We start from the raw sequence: 14,131 nt of genomic DNA on the forward strand, positions 1-14,131 counted from the left end.
CCACACCCTCCCATTATCAACACAGTACATCTTTGGGATTGATGCAAAAATATTACAGTATTGCTGTTAACCATAGTCTACACGTTACACCAATTGTATTTTTCCCATGCTTCTCCACATTCCCACCACCATGCAATAGTGATATACATCTGCCCTAGCTCACAGAAAGACACAACACTCCCTAGGCTATTCTCTAGCTTTCTTTCAACTGACATTTACATCCCTAGACTACCCTTTTCAGCCTCAATCCCATTTATAAATCTGGTGCTGCTCACTATAATATTACCATATACTCTATCCATTTTCACATTTTTACAGATATCTGCACACTTATGTTCATAGTGGTGTTATTCACAATTGCCAAAAGATGGAAACAACCCAAGTGTTCATCTATCAAAAAATTAAACAAAATGTGGTATGTACATATGATGGAATACTTTGTTACAGTGAAAAGAAATGAAATTGGTACACATAGGCCTAATATTCTGATCTCTAAGAGTTGTTTTTAAGGCCCATGCTTAATTACTCACCTTCCTGAATTTCTTGTAGATGGCAAAATAAATATATTGATTGAAGAATGTACTTAATCTCCACAAAAGAGTTTCCCTAAGGAAAATCATGAGGAGGAAAATAAAGCCTGTAATACCCATTAACATCAAATACTTTCCGATCATATTCTCTTCCAAAGTAAAAACATTCTTCTTAATATCTAAAAACAGCAAAAAAAGAGATAATTTTACCATAGAACACTGACATTATAACAAGTCTAAGAAAACAACAAACAGGAAGGAATATAAAATAAAATGAAATCTTAGTCTAAACTGGCACAAGTAAAATATTTAGAATGTAAGAAGAGATCATCCTGGTATAAAAAATACTATTTGAACAATGAATTCTGAAGCCTGACCTTCATGAAAAGGATATATGGAAATGAAGTAAGAATATAAATATTAACATATTTATTAATATTAATATGCCTAATCATTGTTACTTGACATATGCACTATATCCATAAATCTTTAGAGAAGTGAAATCTTAAACTGATAATTAGAATGTCTCAAAGTAAAAATGCTCTTGAGAAATAGAACACTATCATTTCAACAAGGTACAAATGACGATTGACAACTTTTGAATTTTCTTATAAAGAAAACTTCATAAGTTAAAGGCCCATAAGTCCTGTTATAAGAAAATTATAAACCCTCTTTTTTGAAAAAAAGTGTTATTTTAAAAAATGATTTTGATAAAATTGCAAAGCTAGTACAGAGAGTTGCTCATACCTCAGACCTTGTTTCTCTATTTCCATATTCATTAATATGGTTCATTTCTTATAACTAATGAAAAACATTGATACATTATTATTAACTAAAGTTCCTAATTGGTTCATATTAACTAGTTTTATGTTTATTTTTCTATCCCATGATCCAACCCAGAATACTATATTACATTCAGTAGTCATGTCTTCTTATGCTCCTTTTGCCTGTGATGGTTTCTTAGACTTTCCATGTTTTTGATGACTTTGACAATTTTGGGGAGTATTGGTCAGGTGTTTTGTAGAATGTCTCTGATGGGATTTTTCTGATGCTTCTCTCATGATTAGACTGGTGTTATGGGGTTTGGGGATAGAAGACCACAGAAGTAAAAGTGCCACTTTAATCACAGTATATCAAGGCTACACTTATCATGACTTATCACTGTTGATGTTAATTATTCAAGTGATCACCTGGCTGAGGTAGTGTTTGTCAGTTTCCTCTACTGTAACATCACTCTTCTCCCCCTTCTCTTTGTAAGGAAGTTATTATGCACATCTTGCACTTAAGGAGTGGGGAAATCTGCTCCATTCTTTGAGGGTGGATTATCTACATAATTATTTGGAATTCTACAGGAGATTTGTCTCTTCTTCCCCATTTATTTATTTATTGAATTATTTACTTATCTCAGAATGGATTTATGGATATTATTTATTTTAAACTTTGGGTTATAATTCAATACAACTATTTATTTTATTGCTCAAATTGTTCCAGCTTTGACCATTGAACTCTCCCTCATCTTTTTATTTTATTGTGCTAACATATATAATACACAATTTCCCATTTTAACCAGTTTTATTTTATAAGTATTTGTAGTTGATGTGTTTAAATGAAATTGAATTTTATCTTTGTATTAATTTTTTATTCAGTAACCACATTAATTTCAGATAAATCTAATAAATTATTAGGGATTCATTGAGATTTCTGGGTAGAATATCATATCAAGTATTATTCCATCTTTTCCATTACTTATAACTCTGAATTGTGTTAAAAATACTTGATTCATACTAAAGTTGTAAGTAAGTTTTAAGCATAATATCACAAAGGTATCTTTGAACCTAATCCCCAAATTAAGAGTTTACAAATTACTTGCAAATACTTTTGTGCTCCTTCACATTTCCATCCTCCAGAGGTAACTACTATGACAAATTGTATATTGCATTCCTAGTTATTTTTTACCAAGTCTATTTTATTGACATATATTAATAAAGCATTAATCCATCCAAAGTGTAAGGTGAATGGTATTCGGTGTATCACAAATTTGTGCTTTCATTGCTTCAATCATTCTTACAGCATTTTCATTATTCCAATAATAATGATAATAAACAAAAAACAAACAAAACTCATCAACTCTCAATCTCTGTTTCCCCTGCCATACATAGCTATTTTTTCCTTCTCTCTAGTATATTTGTATTTATATTTTGTAAAAACAGTCTTATATATACAATATCACTCATGTTCATGTTTTACATGAGGCTTTACTCTCTTATACATTCCCATATTGCAGTTTTCAGCTTTTCCTTCTAGTAATATATTTGACCTTACACTTTCCCTTTCAACCATTGTTCATAAATATATAATAGCTCTGCTAGTTAAAACAACTATGATATACTTTCACCATCTCTATTCATTTCCAAAGATTTACAAACAACTTTTTATCAGTTCTGCACAGATTAACTCTCAGCTTTCCATTCTCTACCTTCCTTCTATTTTCTGGTGACCTATATTCTAATTATTAACTCCATGAGTTTACACAATTATTTAATTCATAATAGTGCAATCACACATTATTTGTCCTTTTGTGTCTGGCTTGCATCACTCAACATAATGTCCTCCAGGTTCATACATGTTGTCATATGCTTCTCGACTTCATTTCTTCTTACCACTGCATAATATTCTATTGTGGGTATAAACACAATTCGTTTATCCATTCATCAGTTGATGGACACCTGTGTTTTTCCAACTTTTGGCAATCATCAGTAATGCCACCATGAACACCAGTGTGCAGATATCTATTTGTCTCTCTGCTCTCAGTTTTTCTGGGTATATACCTGGTAATGTTATTACTGAATCACATGGCAAGTCTATATTCAACTTCCTTTGAAACTGCCAAATAGTTCTCCACAGTGGTTGTACTATTCTACATTACCACCAACAGTGAATAAGCTTTTCTATTTCTCCACATCCTCTCCAATATTTACAGTTTTCTGACTTTTAAATAGCAGCCAGTATAATAGGTGGGAAATAATATCTCATTATAGCTTTGATTAGCATTTCCCTAATCACTAACAATGTTGAACATTTTTTCATGTGTTTCTTCACCATTTGTATTCTTTGGACAATTGTCTTTTCAAATTTTTTGCCCATTTTTTAATAGGGTAGTTTAACTTTTTATTGTTGAGTTGTATGATTTCTTGGTATATCATGGGTATTAAACGCTCACAGGATATGTGATTGCCAAATATTTTCTCTGAGTCAGCTGCCTGTTTATCCTTTTGACAAAGTCCTTTGAAGTGCAAAAGTGTTTAATTTTGAGGCAGTCCCATTTGTCTATTTTTTTCTTTTGTTGCTTGTGCTTTGTGTGTAAATTTAAGGAACGACTGCCTCCCACAAGGCTTGAAGATATTTTCCTACATTTTCTTCTAGGATTTTTATGGTTGTCATTTTTATATTTTGGTCCTTGTGGCATTTTGATTTAATTTTTGTTTAAGGTGTGAGATAGGAGTCTTCTTTCTTTCTTTTGGATATGGCTATCCAGTTCTCCCAGTATCGGTTGTTGAATAGACAGTTCTGGCCCAGTTGGGAGGGCTTGACTGCCTTGTCATAAATCACTTGACTGTAGATGTGAGGGTCTATTTTTGAGTTATTGATTTGGTGTCTTGTCTTTATGCCAGTACTTTGGTGTTTTTACCACTGTAGCTAAGTAATACACTACAAAGCCCAGAAGTGAGAGTCCTCTAATTTCATTCTGCTTTTTAAAGATCTTTTTGGCTATTCAGGGCCCTTACCCTTCCAATTATATTTGATAATTGTTTTTTCCATTTCTCCAAATAAGGCTGTTGGGATTTTTATTAGGATTGTGCTGAATTAGTAAATGAGTTTGGGCAGAACCACCATCTTCTAATTCATGAACATGGAATGTCCTTCCATTCATTTAAGTCTTCTTCAGTTTCTTTCAGCAATGTTTTGTAGTTTTCTGAATACAGGTCCTTTATGTCCTTGGTCAAATTTATTCCTAAATATCTGATTGTTTAATCGCTATTATAAATGGATTTTTTTTCTGATTTCCTCCTCAGATTGTCAATCATTAGTGTATAGAAATGCTATTGATTTTTGCATATTAATCTTGTATTTTCCCACTTTGCTGAACTCATCTATTAGTTCTAAGAGTAGCTTTGTTGTGGATTTTTCAGGAGATTCTAGATATAGGATCACATCATCAGCAAATACTGAAAGTTTTACTTTTCCTTTCCTATTTTGGTGCCCTTTATTTCTTTATCTAGCCTAATTGCTCTAGCTAGAACATCTAGCACAATATTGAATAAAAATGGTGAGAGTGGGCCTCCTTGTCTTTTTCCTAATTTTAACAGGAAAGCTTTCACCATTGTGTATAATGCCAGCTGTAGGTTTTTCAGACATGCACTTTACCATATTGAGAAAACTTCCTTCTATTCTTAACTTTTGGTGTGTTTTTGTCAAGAAAGGATGCTGTATTTTGTCAAATGCCTTTTCTGCACCAATTGAGAGGATCGTGTGATTTTCCTTCTTCAGTGATCAATGCAGTTTATTACACTGTTCGATTTTCTTGTGTTGAATCACCCTTGCATACCTGGGATAAAACCCATTTGATTGTGGTGTAAAATTCTTATACTGTGCTTTTGGATTCTGTTTGTAAGCATTTTGTTAAGGATTTTTGCAACTATATTTACTAGACATATTGGTCTGTAATTTTTTTTTAAGCATCTTTATCTGGTTTTGGTGTTGGCTTCATGGAATGAGTTTGGCAGCATTCTCTCCTGTTCAAGTTTTTGGAAGAGCTTGAGTAAGACTGGTATAAGAATGCCTTTGAATGATTGGTAAAATTCACCTGTGAAGCCATCTGGCCCTGGGCTTTTCATGTTTGGGAACTTTTTGATGACTTTTTCTAACTCTTCACTTTTACAGTGTCTAGGTTTTTGGCATGCAGTTGTTCATAGTATCCTCCTGTAAGTTCTCTTATTTCTGCGGAGTTAATGATAATGTCCCCCCCCCCTCCAACTTCTGATTTTATTTGTGTCTTCTTTTTTCTTTGTCAGTCTAGCTAAAGTTGTTGATTTTGTTGATTCTAAAGACCTTTTGGTTTTGTTGATTCTCTCTTCTTCTTTTTGTTTTCAATTTCATTTATTTCTGCTCTGCTCTTTCTTTCAGCTTGGTTTGGGATTAATTTTCTGTACTTTTTGTAGTTCTCCTTGGTGTAAAGTTTGATCTTCAATTTTAGCTCTTTCTTCTTTTTTTAATGTAAACATTGAGGGCTATAAATTTCCCTCTGAGCACTGCTTTTGCAGTGTCCCATATATTTTGATATGCTGTGTTCTCATTTTCATTCATCTTGAGATATTTGCTGAATTCTTTTGCAATCTCCTCTTTGACCCACTAATTTTATATTTAAGAGCATGTTGTTTAATTTCCATATATTTATGAATTTTACCTTTTTCCTATCCAGTATTGATTTCCAGCTTCATTCTGTTATGATCAGAGAAAGTGTTTTGTATGATTTTAATCTTTTTAAATTTGGTGAGACTTGTCTTGTGGTCCAACATATGGTCTCTCTAAGAGAAGGATCCTTGAGCACTTGAAAAATAAGTATATCCTGATGTTTTGGTGTGCAATGCTCTATAGAAGCCTGTTAGGTCTAGGTAATTTATCATATTATTAAAGTTCTCTGTTTCTTTATTTAGTTTCTGCCCAGATATTCTATCCAATATTGACAGTGGTATATTGATGTCTCCAACTATTACTGTAGAGACATCTTTTCTCCCTTCAGTTTTGCCAGTGTGTGCCTCATGTATTTTGGGGAACTCAGGTTAGGTGCACAAAATTTAATATAGTTATTTCTTCTTGAAGTATTTGCCCCTTTTATCAATGTATAATGAACTTCTTCATCCCTTTTAACAGTTTTACATTTGAAATCTATTTTGTCCAATATTAGTATCACTACTCCAGCTCTTTTTTGGTTACTATTTGCATGTAATATCTTTTCCCAATATTTCACTTTTAACCTGGTTGTGTTCTTACATCTGAGGTGGGTCTCTTGTAGCCAACATATAGTTAGCTATTTTTTAAAAATCCATTCTATCAGTGTGTGTTTTCTGATTGGAGTTCAAGCCATTGATATTCAATGTTATTACTGTAAAGTCATTACTTCCTTCATCCATTTGTTCTTTGGCTTTCTGTTGTCATATCATTCTATTGCCTGTCTTCTTACCCTTTAGTTTAACCTGCCTAATAATCATCACTTATAAACTTTTCTCCCTATCTCTTACTCCTCTTTTTTCCTTTCAGTCTGCATCATTTCCTTTAGTATCTCTTGAAATTCTGGTCTTTCTGTAACATATTCTATCAGTTTTTGTTTGTCTGTGAAGATTTTGAACTCACCCTCATGTCTGAAGGACAGTTTTGCCAGATACAGAATTCTTGGCTGGCAGTTATTCTCTTTTAGCACCTTCAATACATCATGCCACTTTCTTCTTGCCTCCATGGTTTCTGATGATGGGTCAGCACTTAATCTTATTGAGTTTCATTGATGTGATGATTTGCTTTATTCTTGCTGCTTTTAGAATCCTCTCTTTATCTCTCATATTTATCATTTTGAATAGTAGATGTCTCAGGGTAGGTATATTTGTATTTATTCTGTTTGGGGCGCATTGTCTTTCTTATAGGTTAGGAAGTTTTCAGTCTTTATTTCCTCAAATACTCTTTCTGCCCCTTTTCCATTCTCTCCTCTTCCTGGGACACCAATAATGCGAATGTTTGTGCCTTTTGCATTGTCATTCAATTCCCCAAGACTCTGTTCCATTTTTTCCATTCTCTTTCTTTCTGTTCTCCTATCTTTTCCAGGTCAGATATTCTGTCTTCATAATCACTAATTCTGTCTTTGAGCAATTCAACTATGCTATTATTTGCCTCTAATATATTTTTTTCTTTGAATGCCAAGGATCTTTGGTACTTTTTATTATCCTCATACTCTTTGCATCAAGATACACAGAAATAATATCCAGTTTCTTTTTAAAGCTTAGTATTAAATTTCTTTCCATTTTAATTTTACATTACTCTGCCATGAAAAAAAATTAAAACTCAAGTTATGTGAGGCAAGTTATGTGATTGTCTGGGCTATGTAAAATTTGGTGGCTTTGTTTTTGCTGCTTTGTATGTAGATCCAGGCCCTAGAAAGATGCAACCAGATTATAACTGTTTTTGAAAAGTGTGCTACAAAAGTGTATGGCCTGTTATAAGCCAGGTTAAAAAGTAAGGATGGAGAGAAGGGAGGGACATTTCCTTCCAGAAACAATTTCTGAAGAATCCCAGTCCATTAATCTTTCCCAAAATGGTTTGAGGAGGGGCTAAAATCCTAACATGAGCTTCAAAGTACTGTCTCTTTAAGGGAACTGTAGTTGCCTTACCAGGAAGGGAAGTTCAAGTTAGATAATCCCCTCCTACCCCAACTAGAGAAATATAAATGGAATGATTATAGCCCAGAGGGTGTGAAAGTGGGCTGAAACTTCATTGATATGAATTCTCTGAGGTTTCTTCTGGAAGCAGACAATTCAGACTCTTCCTCTCACTTCAGCAAAGAAGTTATTTTTAAAAGTATTTGGGAAGTTCTTCTGCCACCCCTCTGTTGGGAAGGCTCAACGAAGGGAGTCATCAACACAGCCATGTTCTAGGCCATAACAGAATTCCTGGAGATTGGAGACCCTATGAAATTATACAAAGGTGGATGCCACCAACAGGATGGGGAAAATCTGATGAGACTGGAACCATATGTCAAACTTTCTAGGAAAGAAGCACTCAGGAATTCAAGCAGCATAAAGGCCAGCTCTAGTGATATACATCACAGCCATGAGCCTCCTCATGAGCTATTCCATGACTGGAGTTGGAAGCTCCATTTCCTAAAAATGGGTGAGGAAGAGAAGGTTGGGCACCAGTTTCAGCTACTGATTAGTAAATTTGGCTGGCTAAAGTATATTCTTAAGAATAGCTGAAGTTTAAGCCTGTCCAAGTTGGAAAGAGGCTGGTAGCTGCCACTTTAACTCTGCCTCCAGCTTGGGGGGAAGTAGGGCTGACTGAAAATCATAATGCTTGTAGGGACCAGCTTCTTTCCACCCAGATTGAATTATAGCTCTAGCCTAAACCCCACCAACAGCAGGGAGGAAGCAGCAGGAGAAAAACTGTCAACCAAGAATCTTATATTTGGCAAGATAGTTTTTTGAAAATGAGGGCAAGTTTAGAATATTCACAGATAAACAGAAATAGAAAGAGTTTGTAACAAAACAGAAAGAGTTTATAACAAAGAGATTGACTTTGAAGGAAATACTAAAGGGAGTAGTACAGCCTAAAAAGAAAAAAAAAAGACAGGAGCAAGAGGCTTGGAAAACAGTCTAGAAATGAAGACTGTATCAGTAACAGTAACTAAGAGTGTCAAAAGAGAGGTGAAAATAAAACATGACAGATAAAACCCAAAGGTCAAAATAGGTGAAATAATATTTACAGTAATAACATTGAATGTTAATGGATTAAACTTCCCAATCGAAAGACAGACTGACAGAATAGATAAGAAAATATGGGCCATTTATATGCTGTCTGCTACAGACTCACCTTAGGCCCAAGGATACCAATAGGTTGAAAGTTAAATGTTGGAAAAAGATATTACATGCATGCAGCAGCAGCAACAACAAAAAAGCTGGAGTAGCTAAACTTATATTGGATGAAATAGATTTTAAAAGGAAAACTGTTATTAGAGACAAGGAAGGACATTAAAAATTAATAAAAGGGGCAATTCACCAGGATGGATAAATAATCATAAATGTATACCCACCTAACCAGGATACCCCAAGACATAGGCAAACACTGGCAAAACTGAAGAGAGAAACAGATACCTCTAAAATAATAGTTGGAGTCTTCAATACAATGCTCTCAGCATTAGATAGAACATCTGGGCAGATAATCAATAAACAGAGAGCTTGAATAATATGATAAATGGACTAAACCTAATAGACATATACCGAACATTACACCCCAAAATAGCAAGATGTACATTCTTTCCATGTGCTCATGAGTGTTTCTCCAGGATAAAGCATATGTTAGGTCACAAAGCAGATTTCAATAAATTCAACAAGATTGAAATTATACAAAGCACTTTCTCTGATCATAATGGAATAAAGGTGGAAATCAGCAAGTAGCAGAAAAAGAGCAACTCCACAAATATATGGAGATTAAAAAACACACTCTTTTTTTCAGGCCAGTAAAAAGAATTTATTTGGGAAATGGAGAAAAGAACAAAGCTTGCTGAGAAATGGGAAAGATGGAAATACACAGCAATGTTTGGTGCAGGCTTCTCTAGGGAGAGAGAGTGTTCCCTGCCTCATGTGATTACCTTTTAAATTGTTAATTACTCCTCCCTATTCCTAATGATAAGGGGATGAGCCCCAGCTGTTATTGGTTACCCCACCAATGGTGTTATTGGGGCCAATGGTGAGGCCTGTTTGGAATATCTGTGGCAGAGGGGAGGTCCTGGAAAGACAAACTGGGATCTCAAGTTTACCCTTAAGGCACCAGAGATTTGCAGCAATGTTTTCTGCCAGCCATGCTATGGCTTGTCTTTACCTCCATTACCTTGTACTAACCTGCCCCACTACCCACTCAGAGAGTTTATGCCCTTATTCTTAAGGGGTTGCTGAGGAAAGAACACACTCTTAAACAATCAGTGAGTCAAAAAAGAAATTTAAAGAGAAATCAGTAAATATCTTGAGACAAATGAAAATGAGAACACAATGTATCAGAACCTATGGAATGCAGTGAAGGCAGTGCTGAGAAGGATTTTTAGAGCCCTCTGTGTTTACATTAATAAAAAAGCAGACCTAAATCAATTACCTAACTATACAGCTAGAGAAACTAAATCTAAAGCAAGTAGAAGGAATGAAATAACAAAGATCAGAGCAGAAATAAATGAAATTGAGAACAAAAAAACAATAAAGAGAATTAACAAAACCAAAAGTTAGTTCTTTGAGAAGATTAACAAATTCAACAAACCCTTAGCTAGACTGACAAAAATGAGAGAAGGTGCAAATAAATGAAATGAAAAATGAAAATGGGGATGTTACTACTGGCCTCAGAGAAATAAAAGATATTATAAGAGGATACTATGAACAACTGTATCTTTTTTATGCCAAAAAACTAGAATCTCACACATAAGTAGATACACAGAGAAGATACACATAGGATCCTGTGGCCCAGGAAGTGAGATGAGCCTGATAGTTTACAGGTGACCTTGTGAAGAGACCAGAGCAGCTTAGCCTGGAAAGAAATGGACCCTGGGAACAGAGACGGACTTTATGCCGGACTACAGCTGAAATTGGTTGAAGTTGGGACCACAGAACCATAAGAGGAAGAAGGAAAGACACAAATGACTTTGGATGAGAAAGTACCTCTTATGGTACCTTGCATTGGACTCTTTAGGGCCTTGTGAATGTAAACTTCTACCCTCACTATTCACAGATGAAATGATCCTATATCTAGAAAGTCCCGAAAAATCTACAACAAAGCTGCTAGAGCTAATAAACGATTTCAGTAGAGTGTCAAGATACAAGATCAATGCACAAATATCAGTGGTGTTTCTGTACAATCATAATGTGCAATTTGAGGAGGAAGTCAGGAAAAAAATTCCAATTAGAATAGCAACTAAAAAAATCAAATATTTAGGAAGAAACTTGACCAAGGAAGTAAAGCACTTGCATTCGGAAGACTACAATGCATTGTTAAAAGAAATTTTAAAAGACCCATATAATTAGGAGAATATTTCCTAACATTTATGGTCAAGTGATTTTTGACAAGCCAGTCAAAACCCCCCAGCTGGGGCAGAACAGTCTATTCAACAAATGGTGATGGGATAACTGGATACCTATAGCCAGAAGAAAAAAATTATATAAAAATTAACTCAAAATGGATCAAAGACCTAAATATAAAAGGAAGAACCATAAAGCTCTTAGAAGAAAACGTAGGAAATGTAGAAAATGTAGGAAAATGTAGGAAAACATCTGACCTGGTGGAAGGTGGTGTATTCTTAAACCTTGCACTGAAAGCATGAGCAATGAAAGAAAACATTGATAAATGGGACTTCCTCAAATGTAAACATTTTTGTGATTCAAAGGACTTCATTAAGAAGGTGAAAAGGCAGCCCATGCAATGGTAGAAAATATTTGGCAACCATATATCTGATAAGGATTTGATTTCCATTCTATATAAAGAGATCATACAACTCAACAATAAAAGAGCAAGCAATTCAATTAAAAAATGGGCAAAAGATTTAAATAGACATTTCTCCAAAGAAGAAATACAAATGGCCAAAAAGCACATGAAAAAAATGCTCTGTATCACTAGCTCTTAGAGAAATGTAAATCAAAATGACAATGAGATATCATCTCACACTGCATGGAATGGCCATTATTTAAAAAACACACACACACACACAACAGAAAACAGTTAAGTGCTGGAGAGGATGTGGAGAAATAGGAACACTCCTTCACTGTTGGTGGGAATGTAAAATAGTTCAGCCTCTGTGGGAAACAGTTTGGTGGTTCTTTAGGAAGCTACATACAGAACTGCCATATGATGCAATAATTCCTCTACTAGGAATATATTCAGAAGAACTGAAAACTGTGACACGAACAGACATCTGCACACTGATGCTCATAGTAGCATTCTTCAAAATTGACAAAAGATGGAAACAACCCAGTGTCCATAAACCAATGAATGGATAAACAAAATATGGTATTACAATGGACTACTATGCTCCAGTAAGAATAAATGAAATTGGGACACATATGATAACATGGACTTTTCTTGAAGACATTATGCTAAGTGAAGCAAGCCAGATACAAAAGGACAAATATTTCATGTTCTCATTAACATAAAACAAATACAAAGAATAAACACATGGAGTTTAAACCTAGTGTATAGGCTATTAGGAGATAAGAATATAGTTGAGGGAAGAGGAGTTGGCTCAATGGTTAGAGCATCTGCCTACCACATGGGAGGTCCACAGTTCAAACCCAGGGCCTCCTTGACTGCATGCAGTGCTGATGTGCACAAGGAGTGCCCTGCCATGCAGGGGTGTCCCCTGTGTAGGGGAGCCCCATGCGCAAGGAGTGTGCCCCATAAGGAGAGCCACTCATTGCAAAAGAAAATCCAGCCTGCCCAGGAGAGGCACCACACACACGGAAAGCTGATGCAGCAAGGTGATGCAACAACAACAAAAAAGAGACACAGGTTCCTGGTGCCACTGACAAGGATACAAGTAGACACATAAGATCACACAGCAAATGGACACAGAGAACAGACAACTGGGGTAGGGGTATGGAGGGAAGGGGAGAGAAATAAATAAAAATAAATCTTAAAAAAAAAGAAAATAGTTTAGAAAAACTACAGATGCTTAATATATGTAGAAGTTTTAATTAACTTACTGCAAAATTGTGGAAATGGATAAAGTTGGGTGAATATTATAGTGAGTAGCACCTGGTTTACAAATGGGATTGTGGCTGAAAAGGGTAGTCTAGGGATGTGTCAACTGAAAGGAAATTAGAGAATAATTTAGGGGCTCACTAATACAGTGAGCCCAGAGGTGGATGAGAATTGTGGTGATGGTACAGATGCAAGAGTGTCCTTCTGTGAGCTAGAGCAGATTCACATCACTATTGCAGGTGGGGAAAATGTGGAGAAGCATGGGAAAAATACAACTGGAGTGACCTATTAACTGTGGTTTACAGCAATACATAATATTTTTGCATAAATTCCAAAGATGTACTGTGTTGATAATGGGGGAGGTATGGAAAAAGTGTGTCAAATGTAAGCTCTGTACCATGGTTTGTGGTAATAGTCTGGTGATACTATCTTATAATCTGTAACAAATACTCCATCATGCTATCTGTGTTGGTGAAGGGGTGTTGTGCGGGAATCTACACATGTGCGTGATTGTTCTGTAAGTTCACAATCTCTGCAATAAAAATGTATTTTAAAAAATAGGGTGAGTTGGGAGAAAATACACCAAATGAAAGACATGGATTCTAGTTAGTAGCAATATTTTAACAATGCTCTTGCAACTATGCAAGGTATTGATGTATGGGACCCCTGTATGATGTTAAGAATGTTTATTTTGTAAGTTCACAACTTTTACTATACATTTACTGTTTATGTATATTCATGTATGAATGATATACTTCAATAAAAAATATTAAAAATGCCTAGGAATGAAATTTAATGAAGAAAGCGAAGGACTTGTACATTGACAACCACAAAATATTGATGCAAGAAATTAAAGATGACCTGAATAAATGGCAAGACATTCTGTTTCCATGGATAGGAAACTTAATATTATTAAGATGTCATATAGGGCGGCGGACCTGGCCCAGTGGTTAGGGCATCTGTCTACCACATGGGAGGTCTGCGGTTCAAACCCCGGGCCTCCTTGACCTGTGTGGAGCTGGCCCATGCGCAGTGCTGATGAGTGCAAGGAGTGCCCTGCCACGCAGGGGTGTCCCCCGTGTGGGGGAGCCCCACGTGCAATGAATGCG

General features: G+C 35.4%; 1 protein-coding gene across 1 annotated transcript in view; it reads right to left on the reverse strand.

Moving 5' to 3' along the window:
* The window catches only part of LOC101447972 (phospholipid-transporting ATPase ABCA3-like), a 310,634-nt gene that overhangs the window by 57,941 nt on the left and 238,562 nt on the right, over window positions 1-14,131 (reverse strand). The window contains exon 24 of the mRNA XM_058286295.2: window positions 531-709. Within this exon, the coding sequence (XP_058142278.1) occupies window positions 531-709 (179 nt within the window). The remainder of the gene's footprint in view (window positions 1-530; window positions 710-14,131) is intronic.

This window comes from Dasypus novemcinctus, chromosome 23, assembly GCF_030445035.2.
Source record: "Dasypus novemcinctus isolate mDasNov1 chromosome 23, mDasNov1.1.hap2, whole genome shotgun sequence".
Lineage (NCBI taxonomy): Eukaryota > Metazoa > Chordata > Mammalia > Cingulata > Dasypodidae > Dasypus > Dasypus novemcinctus.